Source organism: Pipistrellus kuhlii, unplaced genomic scaffold (genome assembly GCF_014108245.1).
Source record: "Pipistrellus kuhlii isolate mPipKuh1 unplaced genomic scaffold, mPipKuh1.p scaffold_m20_p_3, whole genome shotgun sequence".
Lineage (NCBI taxonomy): Eukaryota > Metazoa > Chordata > Mammalia > Chiroptera > Vespertilionidae > Pipistrellus > Pipistrellus kuhlii.
This window is the reverse complement of record NW_023425529.1, coordinates 105560088-105583765: the sequence shown is the minus strand read 5'-3', so window position 1 is coordinate 105583765 and position 23678 is coordinate 105560088. Positions and strand designations below refer to the sequence as shown.

Sequence of the window (23678 nt, the reverse complement as noted above, 5' to 3'; positions counted from 1 at the left end):
GCAAACAGTGGAAACAAATGACAGAAATAAAACTTATCTGACAAATATACTTTTTAATTTATTTTTTATTAAGGTATCATATACGTATATATCTTACCATTGACAAATATACTTTAAATGCTTGTCCTCTAATGGATCTTAAAATTAAAATTAGGATAAGGAAAAAAAAAAAGCCTGAATTGAAGATCAAGATTGAAAACAGATTAGAAAACCCCTCAGGAACTAACAGAAGAGTATTTCAGGCCGTTTACATTTACTGGAAGGCTTTGCTGTGAGTACTTTGAGAATATTTTTCACTATCAAGGCTAACCTTTCACTTGGCCCATTTTTTACATGAATCTATCTCTAGTTTCCTTCCAGCTTTACAAGAAAAGGTCCACCCATCACTGACTGAAGCGGAAACCCCTGAATCAGTGAGCTCAGTCTGTCTCCCCACAAGGGCTCGGGAACTGTCGGGCGCCAGTTGGCTGTAATATGCTCAATTTTATCTTCTCCCCTTAGTTCTGCTTAAGGGTGGACAGAGCTCTAGGCCACGTGGGATCTTTGGCCCTGGTTGACATACATTCTACCTAAATACAATAGTGAAGAAATGGTCTCCATGTGTAAATTGATGTTGTAAAATTATTTTACTATCTAAAGGAAAGCTTGCTTTATCAGGGACAATTTTTTTCTTTCACATTTAATTAATCATTCTGGTTTCACCTCTTGCCCCCATCTAACCACTTTGCCTCAGTTCCTGTCCATGTTAGCATTCCTTTCCTCCACTAGTCTCACAGGGGGCACGGAGTATTTGTCTATTATCCTTATAGAGATTTTGGGTTTTGTCATTATGGTATTCATCAATCCATTTCTATAATTATCATTGCTTATGAAAATCCAAGGCATAAATTTTCTTTAAAGATCCACTCATTCCCTCAATGGATAGATCGTCGGACTCAAATTGAAGGGTCCAGGGTTTGAGTCTGGTCAAGGGTACATGCCTGGATTGCAAGTTCGATCCCCACTAAGGGATGTGCAGGAGGTGGCAGAACCATGATTCTCTCTCATCAATGATGTTTCTATCTCTCTCCCTTTCCATTCTTCTCTGAAATCAATAAAAAAAATATATATTTTAAAAATCCACCCATTCCCAAAGCCCACTTCTTCCCTTTTTCTCAAGTGAAACAAAGATTCTATTTCTAGATGAGTAAAAGACATTCCAGAGAGGCAATGAAAATCTAAGGAAAATTCTCTTACATATATTTATTCATTAAGTAAAAATTATGCACTTTTTCAAAATGCAACTGGTAGTTTCACTAAGGCAAAAATAAGTATTAAATAGAATAAAAGATGTCGAGAAGTCAAGCTATTAAATGTGAATTTATAGCCCTAATCAGTTTGGCTCAGTGGATAGAGCATCGGCCTACGTACTGAAAGGTCCCAGGTTCGATTCCGGTCAAGGGCATGTACCTTGGTTGCGGGCACATCCCCAGTAGGAGGTGTGCAGGAGGCAACTGATTGATGTTTCTCTCTTATCAATATTTCTAACTCTCTCCCTCTACCTTCCTCTCTGTAAAAAAAAAATCAATAAAATATATATTTTTTAAATGTGCATATAAAATGAACAATAATGAAAATGGTGTCATATTTATATTACTTTTAATATATTATAAAAATTAAACAATTTTTAAAAGGCTTATCAAATATATATATATATATATATATATATATATATATTTTTTTTTTTTTTTTTTTTTACTTTTCTGAGTCTATTCTCTGTAAGTGAACCTCTTTTGCAAATGACTACTAAATCACATACCAGTAGGGGGCACTAAAACATTGCTTTTAAATATTAAAAATTATTAAAGTATTTTGAAAAGGGACTTTTTGGCAATTTTTCTCTTGCCGCTTAGCATATCGGAAAATGATGAAAGACACTGGCAAGGGAGAGAAACAGTTCAATTAGAAGATCAAAGCTAACAAATTACCATGACTAAGTTTGCAGAGAGAGTAACATTTTCTGTGTGAAAACCAGCTCTGTTTAAGATGTTTAGTCTTTGTCAATGTCTCATGGACACAAAACTTCATTCTAGCTCTCTGATACCCCATAATGACTGTGGAAATTATGAATGGGAATCCCCCAAACTAAAATAAATGGCAAAACTCAACTGCAAATAGTTGGCTATACACCGTGGTCTAGAATATGTACCTTAAAAACCCTAGAACGTACAAAGAGAGAATGCATGGACATGAACAGTAGTGTGGTGATTGTAGGGGGCGGTGGTGGGAGTGGAGGTGGAAGAGGGCATAGAGAGAATAAATGGTGATGGGGGAAAAAGAAAATTTAAAAAATCCTAAATGGAATAGCTTTCGGAATGATGATAGTTTGGGCATGGACACTTGAAGTGTGGCAAGAATATATGGTAAGGAATGGCCAGATGACATTCTTGGCTGTCAGTGTCACATTTACATTGGCAGGCTGGACAACTTGGGGTCCTGTTCCCTACAACCATCATCATGAGGAAAATGAGCAACTGGTCCTTAAAAAGTGAGTGCTTTATTTCTTGGATTCTTTATTTCCATGAGAATGAGAGGGGAAAACAAGCCCTTGCATTTTCCTTTGGTCATGCTGCACACCCAGAGGATGAGCACTGAGTTTAGCCTGGCCCAGGACATTATGTCATTTGTTTTACAAACCTTAGTAATGTAGAAAGAAACCATAGGCACAGTGGGAAAGATTCCTATGGCTCTGAATATGTAAGACCCAGCCCAGCTAGTGTCTGTTGACTTGGTGCTCTGTTCCTGCCAAGATGTTGAAAGCTCTCTCTGCGAAGTAATTCAGCTGCACCAGAGGTGAGATGAGCTGGATTTGGATCCAGGCATTGAAGCAGCTGTAGTAATGTGAGCTGCAAGGAATGCAAGTGTATGTGAGGAATGCCTATTTCAAAAGCTGGCTCTCAAAAGAGCATTTCTCCTCCCATTCAGAGAGCTGTGCTAATATCAAGAAAGGTTCTTTCTTCCTTCTTTTCTTTTTTATTGTATCTATGTAAAAAGATGAGTTAGCTGCACCTTTTACAAAATATATATAAATTAGGCCATCATATTGTATGATTTAAACTTGTACAGTGTTGTATGCCAATTATCTATACTAATAAAAGGGTATTATGCTAATTAGACCTGGCAGACCGGACATCTTCCAGATGTCCGACTTCCTTCTGGACAAAGCCATGGTGGTGGGGGCTGAGGCAGAGGCAGTTAGGGATGATTAGGCCAGCAGGGAAGCAGTTAGGGGGCGACCAGGCTGGTAGGGGGACAGTTAGGGGATGACCAAGTTGGCAGAGGGGCAGTTAGGAGGTGACCAGGCTGGCAGGGGGGCAGTTGGGGGAAACCAGGACAGCAGGGGAACGGTTAGAGGCCATCAGGCAGGCAGACAGACAAGTAAGCAGTTAGAAGACAGTGGTCCCAGACTGTGAGAGGGGTGTCCCAGATTGGAGAGGGTACAGGCCGGACTGAGGGGACCTCCCCACCATGTATAAATGTTGTGTACCAGGTCTCTAGTTTTTCAATAAAATTAGGGGGTAAGGGAAGACTAGGAAAGGAATTAATTGTCATCAGCCCAAACAGGTGTATAGCAAAGGCGTAGACTACACTGCTGAGACCAAGTCTCAAAAATGGGGTGACTAACTGCTAACTCACATTATCCATTGTGATTCAAAAAGACCTGAGTTGTGGGAGGCCCGAAAGGAAGCCGCAGAGGTTGTGGGAGAGCCTGTGTCTACCACCTGGGTGGACTGATCAAGCACTGGCATATCTGAGGCCAGCTCCAGGCAACGCTGGCCTGGCATTGGCATCCTTCGTGGACATGGTAGGTGAGGAGCTTGAGTGCATTTTGGGTTGCTGGGGGTGGGGTGGAGGAGCTTTGCAGGGGTTCTTCAGGCTCCCGCAAGGGAATGCCTTAGCGTTAGTCCCTGCTTTTCCTAAATGTGATATTTTCTAATGGCTCTCCAGAAGCCTAGGGAAGGTGGAAAAGAAGAGCTGCAGAGGCTGGGGAAGTTTGAGGGAGGACGCTTTTCCCCTCCCATTCTTACTGACCCACAGGACATTTCACTGAGGGCAATGGGTGATAGACTCGTGAGGGTGGGCACGGTTAAACCTTTGTGTACTACAGATATAAGACCACTGGAAGGGGATATAACTAAGGCCATGGTTGATTCCCATTCCTTTCTTTTTAAAAAAATATATATTTTATTGATTTTTTTTTTTTACAGAGAGGAAGGAAGAAAGAGTTAGAAACATTGATGAGAAAGAAAAACCAGTCAGCTGCCTCTTGCACACCTCCTACTGGGAATGTGCCTGCAACCAAGGTACATACCCTTGACCGGAATCGAACCTGGGACCCTTCAGTTCCCAGGCTGACACTCTATCCACTGAGCCAAACCGGTTTCAGCTCCCATTCCTGTCTTAAAAAGGAATCTCAGACCCTGTACATATGCCTACAACCCCTGGGGCTAATCCCACCTGCAAAGCATTATTATATCATTATCTCCTTTGCCCCACAAACTGCAGAAAGGCATTATAATTCTCATTGTTCATATAAGAAAACTGGAGAAATAAAATGCCCTCCTTACCACTTTGCACTGGTGAATGTTGGGGTTGATGAAAGAGAGGTACGTACTACCTCTAACTAAAGAAGCCACATTGATTTCTGATTAAGAGCAAAGACTCTGGACCAGACTCCCTGAGTTGATATCCCAGCTCCCACACTTGCTGGCTAAGTGACTCAACCTCACCTCCCTGCGTCTGCATTTCGTCTTCTGTAGGAGAGCAGCTCCCCCGTCAGGTTTTGTGAAGGTGAGTAACAGTGCCTAGACCTACAGCCAACACATAGTAAGTACTAGATGTATGTTTCACTCTAATGGTGACCTTGCTGCTTGTTCATAAACCATGCATGAGCAGATGGATTTGGTTGAGACTTTGGCTCTTAAATTAGTGCTTTATTTGCTTAACTGCTTTTCTGAGTTAGGGCCCCTTTCGTTTCTCAACGGAATGTTAAAAATCTAACCTAACCTTTGAAAAAACGTAACTGATCCTTTAGTCAGTGGATCAGTTTGCCAGGGCTGCCATAACAAAATACCACAGATTAGATGGCTTCAACAACAGAAATTAATTTTCTCACAGTTGTGCAGGATAGAAGGCCAAGATCAATGTGTCAAGAGGATTTTGCCCTCCTAAGGCCTCTGTTCTTGGCTGGCAGATGGCCCCCTTCTTGCTGTGTTCTCACACCATGTTTCCTCTGTGTATGCTCTCGCCCCTGGTATCTTTCAAATTTCCTTTTCTTATAAGGACACCAATGTGATTGAATTAGGGCTCACTCTAACATAACTGCTCCATCTTAACTTCTTCACCTTTTTAAAGACCCTATTTCCAAATACAGTCACATTCTGAGGTTCTAGCATTTCAATATATGAATTTGGTGGGGGGAGGGAACTCAATTCAGTCCATAGAAGTGAGGCCCCTCAATTAAAAAAAATCTAGCCGTAGCCAGTTTGCCTCAGTGAATAGAGTGCTCGCCTGTTAACTGAAGGGTCCTGGGTTTGATTCTGGACAAGGGCACATACCCAGATTGTGGGCTCAATCGCCAGACTTGGTTGTGCAGGAGGCAACTGGTTGATGATTTTCTCTCATCATTGATGTTTCTATCTCTCTCTCTCCCTTTCTCTCTGAAATCAATAAAAAATATCTTTTGCACTAGCATTAATGGAGGAATGTGATAGGTAGTATTTAAAGGGAGAAGCTGAGAACTTGGGAGCAGATGGTGGTTACTAGAGAGAGTGTCCATCATATGACCATGGGTACCAAAGTACACTCAGGATTTTAAATTGAATAAAATATTGTGATTTAAAATTTTCCTCTAGTTTCTCTCTCCTGTTGTTCTCAGCTGGCTAAGAGAAGAGGGAACGTGGTAAAGGGGCAGTAGAGGGAGTGAATGTGGACTGAGAAGAGGTACTCCAGGAACACTGACTTCCCCCTACATGGAACTAACTCAAGAAACACTTGTGAATCTCTCTGGGGAACAGATAAAGTATTTTAACCATTCAATCATATTTTTAATGGGTCACGATGGGGAAATTAAAATATTTTTTCTTTCTTTTTAAAAAATGTATTGATTAGAGAGAGAAAAAAACACTGACTTGCTGTATCACTTATTTATGCATTCACTGGCTGATTCTTGTCGGTGGCCTGACTGGGGATCAAACCTGAAACCATGGAGTACTGGGATAGCATTCCCACCAACTGAGCCACTCAGACAAGGCTAAAAATATTTTTTGCATTACAATTTCCCTGAGCATAATGGAAAGAATTTATTAGCAAAGATAGCTAAGAAGGTCATTACTAATAAAAAAAAACTTTCACACATTTAAATGTTTTTCGGTAACATTTATATTACAAATGTTATACAAATGTAAAACATATGTATATATTTACAAATTCTTACTTTGACTATGTAATTTTAGAAAATGTTTTTGTTTTTAGATTTCAGGTCCTCCTGATATCTAATTTGTAAAATGCCCATGATTCTCATCAATTTTTGTTTATTAGTGACTAAATTTATAGTACATTTTAATTAAGCTGTGAAAATAAGGTGAACTTATGATCATTTAATGCAATCTTGGTCTGTATACATACCGTGTTTCCCCGAAAATAAGACATCCTCCGAAAATAAGACCTACTCACAGGTTTCCTTCTGAGTGAAATATAAGGCATCCCCCCTGAAAATAAGCTCCCCCCTTCCCCAGGCTAAACATGAGAGATTTGGTCCATTTATTCTGAAAGAAATGGAGTCACAAGAAATTCACCAGGAAATTCAGGAATTGGATTGTTATGATGATGTTCCAGAAGATGATGACATGATTGTCATTGAATAAATGAGTAAATTCTTGATACTGTAGGATTCACAGTTTGTCTGGTTTGTGTTGACAACTGCCATACTGTGGTACCATATACAGGTAATAAATTTCCTTTATTTTCATTTAACAATAAATGTGTACCATATTCTTCTTCATGGAAAAATAAGACATCCCCTCAAAATAAGACCTAGCACATCTCTGGGAGCAAAAATTAATATATAATAAGACACTGTCTTATTTTTGGGGAAATAGGGTAGAAGCAAGAAGGTATTCTCATGTGAGCACACACATGCACCCATACACAAACACAAATTGACACATGTTTTTACAGTACAATTGTCAAGAATTATATTAGAAATAATTTATCTACATAAACAGGCCTGAATTCTTTTTAATTTTATTAGTGAACATTAAAATTGAGCTTCTGCTTCTTTCCTATATAAGTAAATAGGTTTGTGGGTTTTTTTAAATATATTTTTACTGATGCCAGAGAGGAAGGGAGGGGAGAGAGAAATAGAAACATCAATGATGAGATAAAATCATCTATCAGTTGCTTCCTGCACACCCCACACTGGGGATTGAGCCCACAATCCAGGCATGTGCCCTGAATAAGAATCAAACTGGGACCTTCTGGTTCATAGGGTGATGCTCAACCACACTGGCTGGGCTAAAATCAAATCTAAAAAAAAGATCCAAGACTTAAAAGTCATTATATTCCAATTCCCTTTAAGTGGAATACTTATTGTTGTTACTATTATTCTGTATGTTTTGCTTTAAAAACATAATTTCTGTAGGGCTTTTTGTTTCCTCTTCATGAAAAAGTCACTTGTCTTCAGTTTTTATGTTTCATAGAGGCAACACCTAACTCATAAAACATGTTGGGGTATCTGAGTGGGTTTAGTTTTCAAAAGAAGAACTACAGAAAACCAAAGAATACCTTGTATCAATTCTCTTTTGCAATTATTTAAAAAAAAAATTTGCTCTATTGTTAAAGTTGTTCAGTTTTCTGTGATAACATTATCTGTTAAGTTGAAGCTGCCAGTAACATCATCAACTAAACTCCCAAAATGAGTCAGCTAATCTTATTTTTACTGCATTTAATTCCCTTCTAAAACTATCAAGAATAATATAAGAACATTTTTAAAGCCTTGATAGCAAAGTTTTGTTATATTATACCATATAAAAAGGTGGATCAAAGGTTCAGAATTCTCACTCAAGTCATTTCCATGTACTTTTCTTTTAAAACTCAGCTGTAGGGCATGGACAGGTAGTAAAAATTCCTGAGATTTGAGACTTTTCCCAAATTCTTGCTATGACATTCCATGCATATTAAAAGCATTATCTCTGAATTCACAAAGAATCAGTTGGATTTTGGCAACTAATGTGCATAACACTGAAATAGGAAGGAGACCTAGAAGGATTTTGAAAAAATCTCAGTGATTTAGAAATCAGGTATTTGCCTAAGTTAATGTAATTTGTATAGTAACAAAAACCTACCCAGGGGGTTTTACCAGTGTCAGATAACAAATATTTCATCCTTGTTTCCAAGCATTTTAAGACATTATTTCAATACTTTTTTGAGGTATGTAGGTGGCAAGTCGTACCAAGATAAAATTCAAAATACAGAATAAATTAAATACTACTTAGGGAATAAAAGAATTTCTAGTTGATCATGATTTGTTGATTTTTCTGCTTTTCTTGTAAGATACATTGGTGATTTCAGTTTATCATATTTTAAAAATATATATATTTTATTGATTTTTTACAGAGAGGAAGAAAGAAGGATAGAGAGTTAGAAACATCAATGAGAGAGAAACATTGATCAGCTGCCTTCTGCACACCCCCCTCTGGGCATGTGCTCACAACCAAGGTAAATGCTCTTGACCAGAATCGAACCTGGGACCCTTCAGTCAGTAGGCCACATGTGTCAAACACAAGGCCCTCGGGCCAAATCCGTCCCGCCAGGCCTTGCTGTCATCACTGCACTCTGCTGCGTTTCCATCACAATGACAGTTTATGACTGTTCAGTAAACCATTTGGCCCGCGATTTAGGCTGGATTTTAGATTTTGGCCCCTTCTCTGATTGAGTTCGACACCCCTACAGTAGGCCAACACTCTATCAGTCAGGGAAGGACCATGGGAGGACTCCAGGGCATGTCTGACATGTCTTGCTCATCCTGATCAGCCAGACCCCAGCAGCAAGCTAACCTACCAGTCATAGCATTGCTCCCTGGTGGCCAGTGCATGTGATAGTGAGTGGTTGGGTATCCTTAGCATAGTAATCATTAGCATATTACACTTTGATTAGTTGAATGGCTGAAGAGCAGACAAGACACTTAGCATATTAAGCTTTTATTATATAGGAAGATATATATATGCATCTTTGCAAATATATATGTATTTTTCCATGTATAAGACACCCTCATGTATAAAATGCCCCCCACTTTTCCAACCCAAAATTAAGAAATCAATATTTTAAACATTTTGTTGGTTTTCCTCTTAAGGCCTTCTTCTTTTTTGGCATCTTAAGGAGTTGTTCTTCTTGTTTTCTTTACACTCTGAACACTCTGGTCTCTGTTGCATCTGAATACTCTCCACCTCCACTTCCAATTACTGCATCAGCTTATGTAACAATAAGGCTCATGATTGCAGGAAGCCTGTTTGACAAGGTATGGGCAGATACATACCTATGATGCTCCCTCCTCGGCTGACTTCTGTGTATAAAATGGCCCTCCATTTTCAGTCTAATGGTTTTAGAAAAAAAATAGCATCTTCTACACAAAAAATATTATATATATATATATATATATATATATATATATATATATATATATGTAATTTTTAAATTGAGTTTTAGAGAGTGGAAGGGAGAGGGAGACAGACAGAAGCATTGATGTGAAAATACGTCATTTGACTGTCTCCTGCACCGTGTCCCCAAGACAGGAATGTGCCCTGACCAGAAATTGAACTGACAGCCTTTTGGTGTACAGGACATCACCCAACCAACTGAGCCACACTGGCCAGAGCATGTCATACTTAGAACGGCTACCATGATCTGTAAGAGACTGTGTGTCTACCACTTTCTATTCACACAAGTCTTGGGTAGAGACAACTGAGAGACGAAACTAGTGTTTTTTTCATATCCAGATGGAGGCATTCTACTCTTTTCTCCCCACTCTTTCCCCAGGCCTTCTCAGCTTCTAATATGACTGTGCCTACAATGAAAAGTGAACAATTAAAGCCGGTATCAAATCTATAGCTATTAAAGAGGAGAATATATTTGGGCGATTAGCTGAATTTACTCGGTTGTCCTACAAAAGTTGGCATTAATGTTCAACATCTGCTGACTTCCATATCGACGGGTTGTATTGGATGATGTTCAATAGGTCATTAAAACTAGAACATCTCCTGGAAATGGGAAAACACCAAGGGAGATTTCTCTTCAGTGATTCATTGGCAATTTAAACTGCTTCTGGCTGAAAGGAAGGCAGCCACAGATAAGCTCTTCTGACTAATACTGGTTTCTAGTCTGTGGTTTGTAAAGAAATGGCCTATTCTTCTCTGCAATGTGAAGCTGAAGACAGAACACAGCCTAAACTCTTAGCTAAAGGTAGTTTTATTTGTGCTTTTTATGAAAACTGGGTGCATTCCCATAGTGTTTTTTAAAAGGTGCTTTAAAAATATTTCTGATAGCTGAAACCGGTTTGGCTCAATGGATAGAGCATCAGCCTGTGGACTGAAAGGTCCTGGGTTTGATTCTGGTCAAGGGCATGTACCTTGGTTGCAGGCACATCCCCAGTGGGGAGTGTGCAGGAGGCAGCTAATCGGAGTTTCTCTCTCATTGATGTTTCTAACTATCCCTCTCTCTCTTCCTCTCTGTGAAAAATCAATAAAATATATTTAAAAATATTTCTGATATTTTCTGCTCACGTGGTGGTGGAGGAGGAACCTTCAATTCACTTTGAGATAGATTTCAAAATGGAGAGGAGCACAGCATTTTGTTTTGCTTTTAATTTTGTTTATTGTCTCATGAAAGTAAACCTTATAGCATCAACCAATCCCCGGTAAGTTTAGCAACAGAGCTGGGTTTTAAAAGTACGGCAACAACAACACCCCTGTGAATTGTAAATCTATTAATTTGTTCTAATCTAATTCCAAGCTTCTGAAACTCGGATGAGGAAAGGTTTTTTTAGATAAAAATCTAATGCTAATCACTTTCTTTGATGGGGATAGAGCTCAATAAAGCTGTTGAACTTGATTAGATGTGTCTTTATTCAAGATGAAGGAAGTTTTGGAAAGAGTTCCACATAAGCCAACATGCTGAAGGGAGGTTGCGCTTACTGCTTAAGATCTGAGGCTGCCAGTTCAAATAATGGCTAATGGCTTGAAGTCCTCCACTTCATTTGTTATACAAATGAGAGCATCAGCATTATTATTGTTATTTGTGTCCTACCTCTAGACTTCTTTCATTAACATAAACTGAACTGGTTTCAGGCAGAGCTGATTGCTGATATTAATCCTACTTCCCTCAAAAGCCCAAATATCAATTTTCCTGAAAAAATTGAATCATCAAATTATGTCTGATTAATTTCTAGTTCTCTAGAAAAATTCCAAATTTAATGGAGGCAGAAAATATAATATTAAATTGAAGATGAGCACTGGATTTTGATAATGGTAACTTCATAATGATTATACTTAGGCATGCTTCTAAGATAAGACTTTAGGTAAGTTTCTTAGCTCTTTGTGCCTCAGTTTCAATTTCTGTAAAATCTGAATTCTAATGACTCCTAGATTTTTGGGAGTTTTTGGGACTGATTTAGATTGTAACTATATAGTGCTTAGTCTATAGTTACTGTTGAAAAAAACCAACCAGTCATTTTTATTAACAGTGGGCCATAAAAAACTTTAATGTGTATATTCTTATTCTGGGTAAAAAATTATTATTTAGAACTGAAAGCATTTTTTAAACAAGAGATATATATTTATATTTATCAATTTACATGTCATCTTGTTTTAAATGATATATAAATATGGAAAACTGGAGGAAGGGATCTCACCAAGCCTAGTGTTGGATTGTGGAAAGTTTTTCCAGGTTGGAATCGAGTGCAGGCATGCAAGATAGTTGTCAGAGGTTCTGTTTTCAGTTTGCTGATCAAACACAAAGTTAATTACAGATATGGGAAAATTCAATTTTTCTTCTAGCACGATGTCAGTGATCAGCTAATTAGAAATTCCATTTTTAAGTGTTAAACCTTAGAATACAGAATATTTCAGTGTGTTTTAAAAGCTGTATTTACCACAAAATAGAAACCTGATATCATGTAAAAAATACTCTCTATTCATCTATGTTTGTACTCTCTGACAGTGGACTTTGCATATGGATGGGCCCTGTGAGTCAGCCAAATCTGAAATTTGATAAACTCTTACCTCCTATTTTTATCCATAACGACACAGGACTGTACCTATCATATTAAAAACACATGTACTCTAACAACACAGTCATTGCCTCCTGTTACTGATTTTTATCAGCAAATGACAAGCAACATGGTTAGTTACAACAAAACGCTAACAGTTTCTTCTTCATTCTTTCATTACTGAACTCTTAGCGGTTTACAATCACTTTGTACTCCCTTTCCCTAATATATAAAAGTATTATGGAAATAGAGTGATTTGATTAAAAAAAACCCCACCTGATTAATATTAGTTTTCCAAGTAAATAAAATTCCTTGCTAAACTTCCTTTCTGCCAAAAATGTACTACCATCTGTATTCTACACGGCAGCATTTTTAAGTTTAATACATATGTCCTCCTTTATTGGAAGCATGTTAAGAGCTTCAATATGACATGAAACAGAAATGAAATTGTGAAAACACATCATATTTCAAGCATGGATGGATATTTCAGATTTGTGTCATTCAAAGAATTTGGAATTTCATGTGCCATCCATAAATTTTATAGCAATTATATGATTCCTTAATGCTAGAAAATATTTAATTGTAATATGTATACAGTTTGGGGTTGCATTATTTTATTGCCTTAAACATAAAGACCTAGTATTTAAAATAGGTTGAATTTTATCAAACCTTCTGAAAAACTCCAGTTAGAAAAGGTAATGTAAAAAGCAATGCAATAGCAGGCAGAGGTTTTCTGAATACCAAGGGGTCTGATTATGATCCCCAGGATCCATTAGCTGAATAGACTTAAGCAAGCACTTACCAGTGGCTCTATTTTCTTACCTGTACTATGAGGAGGGTTTGTTAGATCAATAACAATCATTCAGATACCAGCACTGTTAACACTTTAGCTAATACCTTACAATCCTTTATGTCATTACAAATGCTTTGTCCACTTTATTTTAAATGACTACATAAGTTTCTATTTTACAGATAAGCCATTATTTATTTAACCATTCTCTATTGTTGGTCATTTAGATCAGCGTTTTTCAACAGCTGTTCCGCGGCACACTAGTGTGCCACGAGATGTTGCCTGGTGTGCCTTAGGTGCAGACAAGACAAGAATTTTATAATTTTTCACTATTTTGTTTACTTAATATTTCATAATAAAGTAATTATAAAATACTTTCTTTGTGTTTATTTGATTCCTATTCAAGAGAATTACTTTATATATAGTCAATATAGGCACAGAGTTAAATTTTTTAACATTTTTTAATGGTGGTGTGCCTCGTGATTTTTTTCATGAAACAAGTGTGCCTTTGCCCAAAAAAGGATGAAAAACACTGATTTAGATGATCTACAAATATATTTTAAAATTCTCGTAAAAGACATAGAAGCATGGAACAGACTATTCTATCTCAGAGGGAAGGCAGGAAGAGATTGGGGGAGTTTGGGGGGTGGGGGGTTTGTAGGGGGCGGGGAGATTAACCAAAGAACTTGTATGTGCCGAGACTGGTTTGGCTCAATGGATAGAGCGTCGACTTGGAGACTGAAGGGTCCCCGGTTCGATTCCAGTCAAGGGCATGTACCTTGGTTGTGGACACATCCCCAGTAGGAGGTGTGCAAGAGGCAGCTGATGGATAACTCTCTCTCATCGATGTTTCTAACTCTCTATCTCTCTCCCTTCCTCTCTGTACAAAATCAATAAAATATATTAAAAAAAAAAAAAAAAGAACTTGTATGCATATATGCATAACCTTCGAACACAGACAATAGGGTGGTGAAGGCCTGGGATGGGGGGTGGGGCTCTGGGGCAGGCTAGAAGGGGTCAATGGGAAGAAAAATGGGACATATGTACAATAATATCTTCAACAATAAAGATTTAAAATAATAATAATAAAATTCCTATAGAGACACACAAGTAGAATCTCACTAACAAAGTAAAGGAAGAGAGTTTATTGAAGCTGAGAAACATTGGCTCTTCGTAACAGAATTGAAAATATTGAATATCTGAGCCTGGCTGGGTGGCTTAGTTGGTTGGAGCATCCTCCCACTAGGCCAGGGTTGTGAGCTGGCTACCTTGGTCAGGGCACATGGATCCATGAATGCAAATCAGTGTTTCTCTGTTTATCTCTCTGTCCCTCTCATTCTCTCCCTTCTTCTCTAAAATAAAATATTTAATATCTAGTTTATGACTTGCCTAATGCTTCTCCCCAATCACAGATTAGTAAGCATCGTCTTTATTTGTCATAGACAAATAATATGACGTAGCCTGGGTCTTTTGTCCATTTGGAACAAGATTATCTCAACCTAAGGCTTGGTGGCCAGAGTTCATACTCCCAATATCTGTGATGACACAGTAATTTAGCTTTTTAAAAAAAATATTTTTCTCCAAAATGGTTCAGATGATAGTATTTTCCTATTTTAGCAGCCCTTGTATCCATCCAATTATATATATTTTTATTTCAGAGAGGAAGGGAGAGGGAGAGGGCGAAAGAAGGAGAGAAACTTCAATGGTGAAAAAGATTCATTGATTGGCTGCCTCCTGCATGCCAGCCACTGGGGATGGAGCCCCAACAGGGGAGGATCCTTTAGTCTATAGGTAAACACTCTATCCACTGAGCCAAACCAGCTAGGGCCATTAAATACTTTTTGTGTGTGTAATTCCTTCAAAGAAGTATTTCAGTATGTATTGCTGGTCATTTAAGAGCAACATAATCTTAATTCTGACATAAAAGAAAACAAACCTGTTATAACCTCAAGGAATTTACCATCAAAACAATGCACTGCTGGTCCTGGCCAGGTAGCTCAGTTGGTTGGATTGTCATCCCGTACACCAAAAGGCTTTGGGCTGAATTTCCATACAGGGCACATATCTAAGGTGCCAGTTCCTTCTCCGAGTTGGGGGTGAGTTTGGCAACAGATCAATGTTTTTCTCTCTCTCTTCCTTCCTCTATAAAAACAAACAAACGTATCTTCAGGTGAGGATTAAAATATACTAAAAAAACAAAAAAACCAAACAAAAACAAACCACAAACACCCGAACAAATAAAAGAACAAAAAACAATGTACTGCCCTGTCCCATGTGGCTCAATTGGTTGGGCATTGTCCCATGCACAAGAGGGTTTCGGATTTAATTCCCAGTTCGGGCACAGGCCTTGGGTCAGTCTTGATTGATGTGTGTGTGTGTGTGTGTGTGTGTGTGTGTGTGTGTGTGTGTTGGGGGGGGGAGTTTGGGGGGAGAAAGGGATGCAGAGGCAGCCTATGGATATTCTGCTCTCATGTCAATGATTCTCTCACTTTCACTCCCTCTCTCTCAAATCAACAACAACAAAACATAAAAAAAGAAAAAGTAATGATTACTTCCTTTAAAAAATTTTATGATTGACCGAGTGATTTTAGAGAAAAAGAGGAAAGGGGTAGGAGAGAAACTTCGATTTGATGTCCACCTATTTATGCATTCATTGGTTGATTTTATTTTTTAAAATGTTACAGAGGAAGGTAGAAGGAGAGAGAGATAGAAACATCAATGATGAGAATTCTTGATTGGCTGCCTCCTGCGTGCCACACATTGGGGATAGAGCCTGCAGCCTTGGGAATCTCTTAGGAGATTGGGGATATGTGCCCTTGACTGGAATTGAAGCCAGGACTCTTCAGTCTGCAGGCTGATTCTTTATCCACTGAGCCAAACCAGCTAGGGTAAGGCAACTCTTTCTTTTTTTAAATTTCTTTATTGATTAAGGTATCACATATTTGTCCTCATCCCCCCATTTCCATCCCAAACCCCTCCCCACGTATGCCCCACCCTCTTGTCCGGACCACTGGTTAGGCTTGTATGCCTGCATGTAAGTTATTTGGTTGATCTCTCCCCCTTTTCCCCAAGGGCAACTCCCATGGAGGGCAATTTTGGTACTGTGTTTTAAAATTACAAATGCATTCAACTGCTTTTATAGAAATTCCTTCTATACACTTGGACAGATGCAAACTGAGTTATATAAGGTTATTACAGAATAGCTTGTGCTAGTTAAAGATTGGAAACAAGCACTCCAGAGTTCACCAGCACCCTACAGTTCAATTGATACACACACTCATACACTGGTATGGTAGGCAGCTATAAACAACATATATATATATATATATATATATATATATAAATTTTTTTTAAAACTGTGTCAGGGACATTGGTGCTGTAGATATTCTGTGCCTGCTTCAAATCAAAATTTACAAAAGACCAAAATAAAGCAAACTATGACATTCAAAGAAATAATTAGGAAGGATAGCATAGAATGCAAGGATCTGGGCAGTCTATCAGAAAGCTCCCTTAGCCAAACACTCCCAAGACTAAAGCCCTGAAAAACCGGAATTGAAATGAAGGCAAGACCAAATTTGCAGCTGACTTCCTTTGCCAAGAATGATCCCGTAGAGCACGCCTGTTTGTAGGGTGTGGCCATCTGGATCCCGGACTGGCTCTGCAGAGTGTAATAGGAAAAAGTTGAGGGTAGCAACAGTTTGACTTTATGACCTTACTTTGTGCTCATCATCAGGATTACTTAGGTCCTCTAGCAGCTGGCAGGGTAGGCCCAGGTGTCCCAATCTGATAGTAAAGGAGAGACCAGAGGAAGAGGGTGTGAACCAACCCTACGCTAAATCCACCGGCCCTTCGTCCCCAGCCCATTTCCCTCAAAATCAGTAAGAAGCTGTGTGATAAGTGGATCATTAAAGAAATAGGAGTCTGTACTAGGGAGATGACAGTGACAATGTAAAGGAAGAAATGAATCTCTAAGACTTTAAACTTTTGTAAGAGGCCTAATTTTTTAAAGATGCCATTATTGTGTATGTGAAAAATAAACTATTTAAAAATATTGACAAGGATGACACTGTTTTATAGATACATATACATTTTAAAATATATTTTTATTGATTTCAGAGAGAAGGAGAGAGGGAGAGAGAAATATCAATGACGAGAATCATTGATTGGCTGCCTCCTGTATGCCCTCTTACTAGAATCAAGTCTGCAACCCAGACATGTGCCCCAACAGGGAATCAAACCGTGACCTCCTGGTTCATAGGTCAATGTCCACCAATGAGCTACACTACCTGGACTGTATTATATATTTTTAAATTCACTTAATGCTTAATTAATACAGGACAGCTGAATTTTCCTATCTACTTTTGCATTAAATCTTTTATGACATCACCTATCATGCACTCTGAAAAACTCCACTGCACACTTATGAGAAAATAAGAGTGCAAAAGATATTGTCTTACTATTGTTATGAGTTATTTTTGCCTTGTGCAGTTTCTGGACCATACTTTGCGAATCATGACCCTATCCTTAGGAATATGTAGGGAGTTTTCAAAAACCCTCTATGGGAATCTCATTTCCCAAATTTTCTTTTTAACTTTTTTGTTCCACTTTGTTTGCTTCAACTGGTATTGTTCTCAGGCAGTTATGGTGTTATGTTAGACAATAGCCAAGAATTTTTATTTATTTACTAGAGGCCCAGTGTATGAAATTCATGCACTGGGGAGGGGGGGGGGGCTGTCCTCTAGCCCAGCCTGCACCCTCTCCAATCTGGGATCCCTCTCCAATCTGGGACTGCTGGCTCTCAGCCGCTCACCTGCCTACCTTCCTGATTGCCCCTAACTGCTTCTGCCTGCCAGCCTGATTACCCCCTAACCACTCCCCTGCCAGCCTGATTGATGCCTAACTGCTCCCCTGCCAGCCCATTTGCCCCATAGAATGTGTCTTCCCCTGCAGGCCTTGTCATCCTAACTGCCAGTCCAATTGCCTGCAACTGCCCTCCTCTGCAGGCCCTGTCACCCTAACTGTCCTCCCTTGCAGGTCTGATTACCCACAACTGCTCTTCCCTGCAGGCCATCTTGTGCAAGGGCATGATGGTCAATTTGCATATTACCTATTTATTATATGGATTTTAATAGAAGCACTAGAGGTAGGGCTTATATCACTGAATGAGCTCTCAAATCTAATAAAGACAAGTGCTGTGAATGGGGCTTTTCTAGGGAACTGCAAGACAAAACAAATAATGACAATTCTCTGAAGATGAGTCCATTTGAGAGCTTCAAATCCATTTCCATCCCTCCAGTGGCTGCTCTACTCCAGGTTTTCACAGTTACCACAGTCGCAAGGTAAGATGTCTTTTTTTCAATTGAAGAATTAGCTGTAAGAAAGAGGTTTATTTATTTATTTATTTTTGTTTGCTTTAGAATTGGGAGCTGTCATTTTGGACAAGACATTTAAAACCCTATTGTCAATCTTCCATCCTAAGAGATCCCATCCCTCTGAAAGGAAATGCCTTCCAATTCCTCCTAAAAAAAAAAAAAAAAAAAAAAAAAAAGCAAACAAAACTTGAAAATTGTTTCTTCTGCTCTGAGACAGAAAGGCCATTGTCTTCCTACATTTGGCCCCACTGACCTCGACAGGACGTCCCGGACCTGGATCCCAGATGGGGCAAGTGGGTGGGTTGATTGACATACTGGCAAGCAGTGTGAATTAGGAATCTGGGGATGGGCAGGGCTGTACCTCAAGACGCTTGAGTTTATACTTCTCAACACCTCATCTCCATTCCAAATAGCAAAGACATCACAGTTAAACTTAACTAGGGGTATGTGATAAAGTGACAAGTTTCTCACTAAATGTTCTCCTTTTCCTTGCCCGCCCTGGACGGACTCGGAAGACCACCTGAAGTCCTTGCCCAGAATAGGTGTCTGCACAGGGAATGAGGTCTAGGATTTGCGTGTGAAATAGGGGAGTCCTTGCCAGGCCGAGCCCCTTCCCCCGATTTCTGGCCGTTTAGATCAAGGATGGAGTGAGTGAACATGGCTGGTGGCTGCAGGGCTGGACCACGGCCCCCGGCCCAGACGGAGCCGCAGAAGCTCAGCTAGCGGAGCGGACAGGTGTGCTGGGCGGCGGCGGCTGGACGCGCGGGCTCAGCCGTCAGCGCCGGGGGGCGTGCGCGGCCCACTCGCCAGAGGACTTGACAGATCGCGGAGAAAGAAAACAAAAACCAAACCAAAGCCCACCAGCGGCCTCACGTTTCTTTGCAAACAAATCGTGGGTGGAACTCCGAGCTGGATGGTGGAGCAGAATTCCGCGAGCCGCCCCCGCCCACCAGCGCCCGGGCCCGCGCCCCCGCTCCCCCCGCTCCGGGCCGGAGAGGAGGTCCGGGCGAAGCGAGCGCCGTCCGCTCGGCGCTTCCCGGCTCCGCGCCTCCGGAGTAAACAAAGTACCGCCGCCGCCCCACGCGGGTAGCCTCCCGCAGCCAGACACCCCGAGGGCAGGGGCGCACAGAACACTCCAGAATTACAGAAAATAACCTTCAGAGAGAGAAAAGGAGAGGAGAGGAGGGGAGGGGAAGGGAGGGGAGGGGAGGGGAGAGGAGAGGACAGGAGAGGAGAGGAGAGAAGGGGACGGGGAGAGGAGGGGAGGGGAGGGGAGGGGAGAGAGAAGGGGAGAAAGGCGAAGAGAGAGGAAGGAAAGGGGGAGAGAGTGAGAAGAGAGAGGAAAGGGAGGAGAAAAAAAGGGGGGGTGAGAGCGAAGGGAGGAGAGAGAGAGAGAAAGAGAGAGAGAGAGAGAAAGAGAGAGAGAGAGACACCTCACTACCTCCTACCAACCCACTGCCGCCTTTCGGAGGAAAAGCGGCCCCTCCCAGGAGAGAGAGAAAGAGAGAGAGAGAAAGAGAGAGAGAGAAACACCCCATTACCCCCTACCAACCCACTGCCGGCTCCCGGAGGAAAGCCGGCCCCGCCCAGTCCGGCGCCCACTGGCTGCCCCGGTGGCGGTGCCGCGCGCTCATTGGCCGCCCTGGTTGTCAGTCATGGGCGGGCCGGCGCGCGCGCCGCCGCGGGAGGGGGAGGCGGCAGATCCCGTAAGTCGGGCGGCCGCGTAGTAGCTGCAGCCTCCGCCGCCGCCGCCGCATTCAACAGGCAGCAGCGCCGCGGCCGCGCTGCCGAGAGGAGCGAGCCGCCCGCGGCGCCCGTCAGCTGTCCGGACCGCGCTTTGTCAGCGGGAGCCCCGCGCCGGCGCTGCCCGAGCCCGGCGACCCTGGCCTGCCGTCCCGTCGGCGCAGCGGACCCGGAGGAGTGTGGTTGTTGATGGACTCGCCAAGTTAAGTTCTGGGCTCGCGCTGCCACTTCGCCGCGCCTTCCTCGCGGTTTCCGTCCGCCCGCCGCAGCGCTCTCGCCCCCAGCCTCGGACCGGCGCCTCGCGCCCCTCCCCCGGGCCCCCGGTCCTGCGCTCTGCCCCTCTCGGCTCTCCCGGCTGGGGGAGGGGCGGGGGTCACCATGGCCGAAGCGCCCCAGGTGGTGGAGATTGACCCGGACTTCGAGCCGCTGCCGCGGCCGCGCTCGTGCACCTGGCCGCTGCCCAGGCCGGAGTTCAGCCAGCCCAGCTCGGCCACCTCCAGCCCGGCGCCGTCGGGCGGCGCGGCCGCCAACTCCGACGCCGCCGCCGGCCTGCCCTCGGCGGCCGCTGTCAGCGCCGACTTCATGGGCAGCCTGAGCCTGCTGGAGGAGCGCGGGGACTTCCCGCCCGCGCCCGGCTCCGTGGCGGCGGCCGCGGCGGCCGCGGCGGCGGTGGCGGCGGCGGCGGCGGCGGCGGCCGCCACCGGGGGGCTGTGCGGGGACTTCCAGGGCCCCGAGGCGGGCTGCCTGCACCCGGCGCCGCCGCAGCCCCCGCCCGCCGGGCCGCTAGCGCAGCACCCGCCCGTGCCCCCCGCCGCGGCCGGGCCGCTGGCCGGGCAGCCGCGCAAGAGCAGCTCGTCCCGGCGCAACGCGTGGGGCAACTTGTCCTACGCCGACCTCATCACCAAGGCCATCGAGAGCTCGGCCGAGAAGCGGCTCACGCTGTCGCAGATCTACGAGTGGATGGTCAAGAGCGTGCCCTACTTCAAGGATAAGGGCGACAGCAACAGTTCGGCGGGCTGGAAGGTGAGCGGCCGCGGGGCGCACGGCGGGACCCGGGGAGGGGGTGGGAAGCCCTCCACCTGCGCCTGAGGTCGCGGGGGGCAGACGAGGCAGTTGTGCGAGTTTGCTGGTCCTGGGAGTGCAGGGCGCGCGTGCCGGGAGCGGACGGAGATGGGCGGATGTGGGTGGCGGACTTGCCCGGGACCGGTGCGGGGACAGGGAGCAGAGTGCGCGCTCCAGGGAGGGCAGGATGGAATGGGGAGCCAGCTGGTTTAAGGGAGGGAGAAAAGTGTCCAAGAAGTGGACATCGGAGCAGGGATAAAAGTTTGCCAGTGGAAGGAGAACGGGGTTCCCTGGGAGCTACTCCCTCGCGCACAGCCCGCGCGGACTTTGGGGTCTGCTCTTTCACCCCCAGAATCTCGGGGGCGAGGAAGGCTCCTCACGGGCCCGTGGCGCGCGACCTCCCCGCCCTGGGCCGTGCGGGAGCCGTGTCCGCCGCGTTTGGGCGGGCGTGGGCCGGCGAGGGGCTGCGGAGCCCCGCCGGCAGGTGGACGGGGAACTGGCAGGCGGGGCGCGAGCCTGTTTCTGAGGATTGGCCCCACACGTTTTTGGAGGATGGTGTGCATGTTGCTTTGTTTTGATTTTATCCGAAATGGCCATGAGTACAGGGAACCGGGCGTGCCGAGCTCGAGGTAGCGCATCCGACGTGTGCAGTGTGTGGGCCGCCGCCTGCGGAGCCGCGGAGCCGGGCCGCACGAGGCGAGTTAAAGTTCAAGTGTGACCCTCGGCGGGGGCGGAGGCGGGAGCCGGCGACAGCCAGGGCGGGGCCGAGAGAGCAGGAAGCGAGAGCCTTTAAAGGGCCAGCGCGGCTTTTGGCCCGACTGCGGCCGCGGAATAGCGGGGCAAGCGCTTCTCTGTGCGAGGAAGTGCCCGAGGGTCCCGGGCCTTTAAATCGGCAGAAGAGCCTCCCCTGGGTAACCTGCGCTGGGGACTGGGGACGAGTAGACCTTTTCTCTCGCTTTGCCACCTCAGTGTTACCACCAAGCACGGAGGTACAGTTCCGAGGGCCTCATCCCGACTGTGCAGGCACCATAATAAAGAAAAAAATATTTTTTATATACAGCGTAATCCTTGCTGCGTACTTGTTACACCAAGGTGGTTTTATATGCAGTGTCACCCCCCGTCGTTATTGTGTGTGGTGTTGAAGTTCCTGGAGAAGGAAACAGGATTTTATTTTTTCCAGTGTTTTTTTAGAGTAAAACGATCACTTACAACTTTATTATTAGGCACCCATGCAACTTACCAAGTGTTTCAAAAGGTAAAGTGCCTCCCTAAGAGGTTTACATTGTGAGTACGTGAAACACAGAGTTTGTATAATTACTTAATATTTATTGTATTTCTATATGAACAACTGTAAGCCTACTTTTAATCCCCCCATTCTTTGAAGTCAGGATTGTCTGCCAAGTCCAATTTTACTTAACATTTGAATCTAACTACTTATCTTGCTCATCTATCTATTCTACTTGAGCTATGATAAAGCATTTGTCATTAAGTTTTTTATTTTATTTTTTGCCATTTGAAGTACAGAATATACTTACACAATTCTTTAACTGGTATGCCCTTGGAAATGGGTACAACCTATTTAAACTTGCTGGAATGCCTTTCTTTAAAGGTAGAGAAAGCCAACGTTTTAGGATTATTTTTAGTTTTGTTTCTCAAATGGCCTTAAGTCAGGGTGTTATTCTTAAAATAGGAATATAACTTAAAGTTTTAAGATTTAGTGCTTTGTAAAAAAATATAGATAATAAAGGCAAATCATCTCAACCATTTTTATTAGATTCTTGTTCTATTTTTTTTTCTCAAATGCAATTATAGTTTTATTATTTTTAAGAATTTACTTACCCGAGTAGCGCGTCTATTAATATTAAGTATTAGTTAGGATTATCTGTCTAGACTTGGAGGCCTTCTGGTGGGACCTGGTAGAAACCTAGTGGGGCTTTGGAATGAAGCAGGCTGCCATTCTCCAGTAAATGCTTCAGGTGTAATCAAGAGTCAGTTTGGTGCAAGTCAGATTACAGCAAGTGCATTTTCACTTTGAGTAAATGGGTATTTTAAGAAGGAAAAAAAACAACATAGGGTGTTCTAACTCATAACTAAGTCTTCTGGTTAGTTTTCATAAAAATGAGTTACTTGTTAAAGCTAAGTTTCACTCAGATCTGAAAGATTTTCCTGTTTTAAAGAATCATAAAAGGAAAAAATTCAGTTGTAAAATGCAAATCAACCCAAACTTAACTGCTTTAGAACTGAAGAGAGGTTGCTTAGGAACACTTAAGTATTTACTGTGATGAATTATTACAAATTAGACTGGTTGTTTAGTTAAATATAGTTTCTTGTGTTTTTTCTTCTTACGGCCTGCCTGAGAATTTGAAAGTCATTTGCATTGAAAAAGTAGTTGGGAAGCTGTTAAAGGGCT

General features: G+C 42.8%; 1 protein-coding gene across 2 annotated transcripts in view; it reads left to right on the top strand.

The window, feature by feature from the left end:
- Positions 1-20147: 20147 nt before the first annotated feature.
- FOXO1 (forkhead box O1) overlaps positions 20148-23678 on the top strand; it is a 104087-nt gene continuing 100556 nt past the window's right edge. The window contains exon 1 of one of the 2 annotated variants that reach the window (XR_004991548.2): positions 20148-21229. Coding sequence is in view for 1 of the 2 variants with exons in the window: in XM_036458690.2 (XP_036314583.1) it covers positions 20585-21229 (645 nt within the window). In the remaining variant the exon portion in view is untranslated. The remainder of the gene's footprint in view (positions 21230-23678) is intronic. The other variant, XM_036458690.2, reaches the window with a different exon arrangement.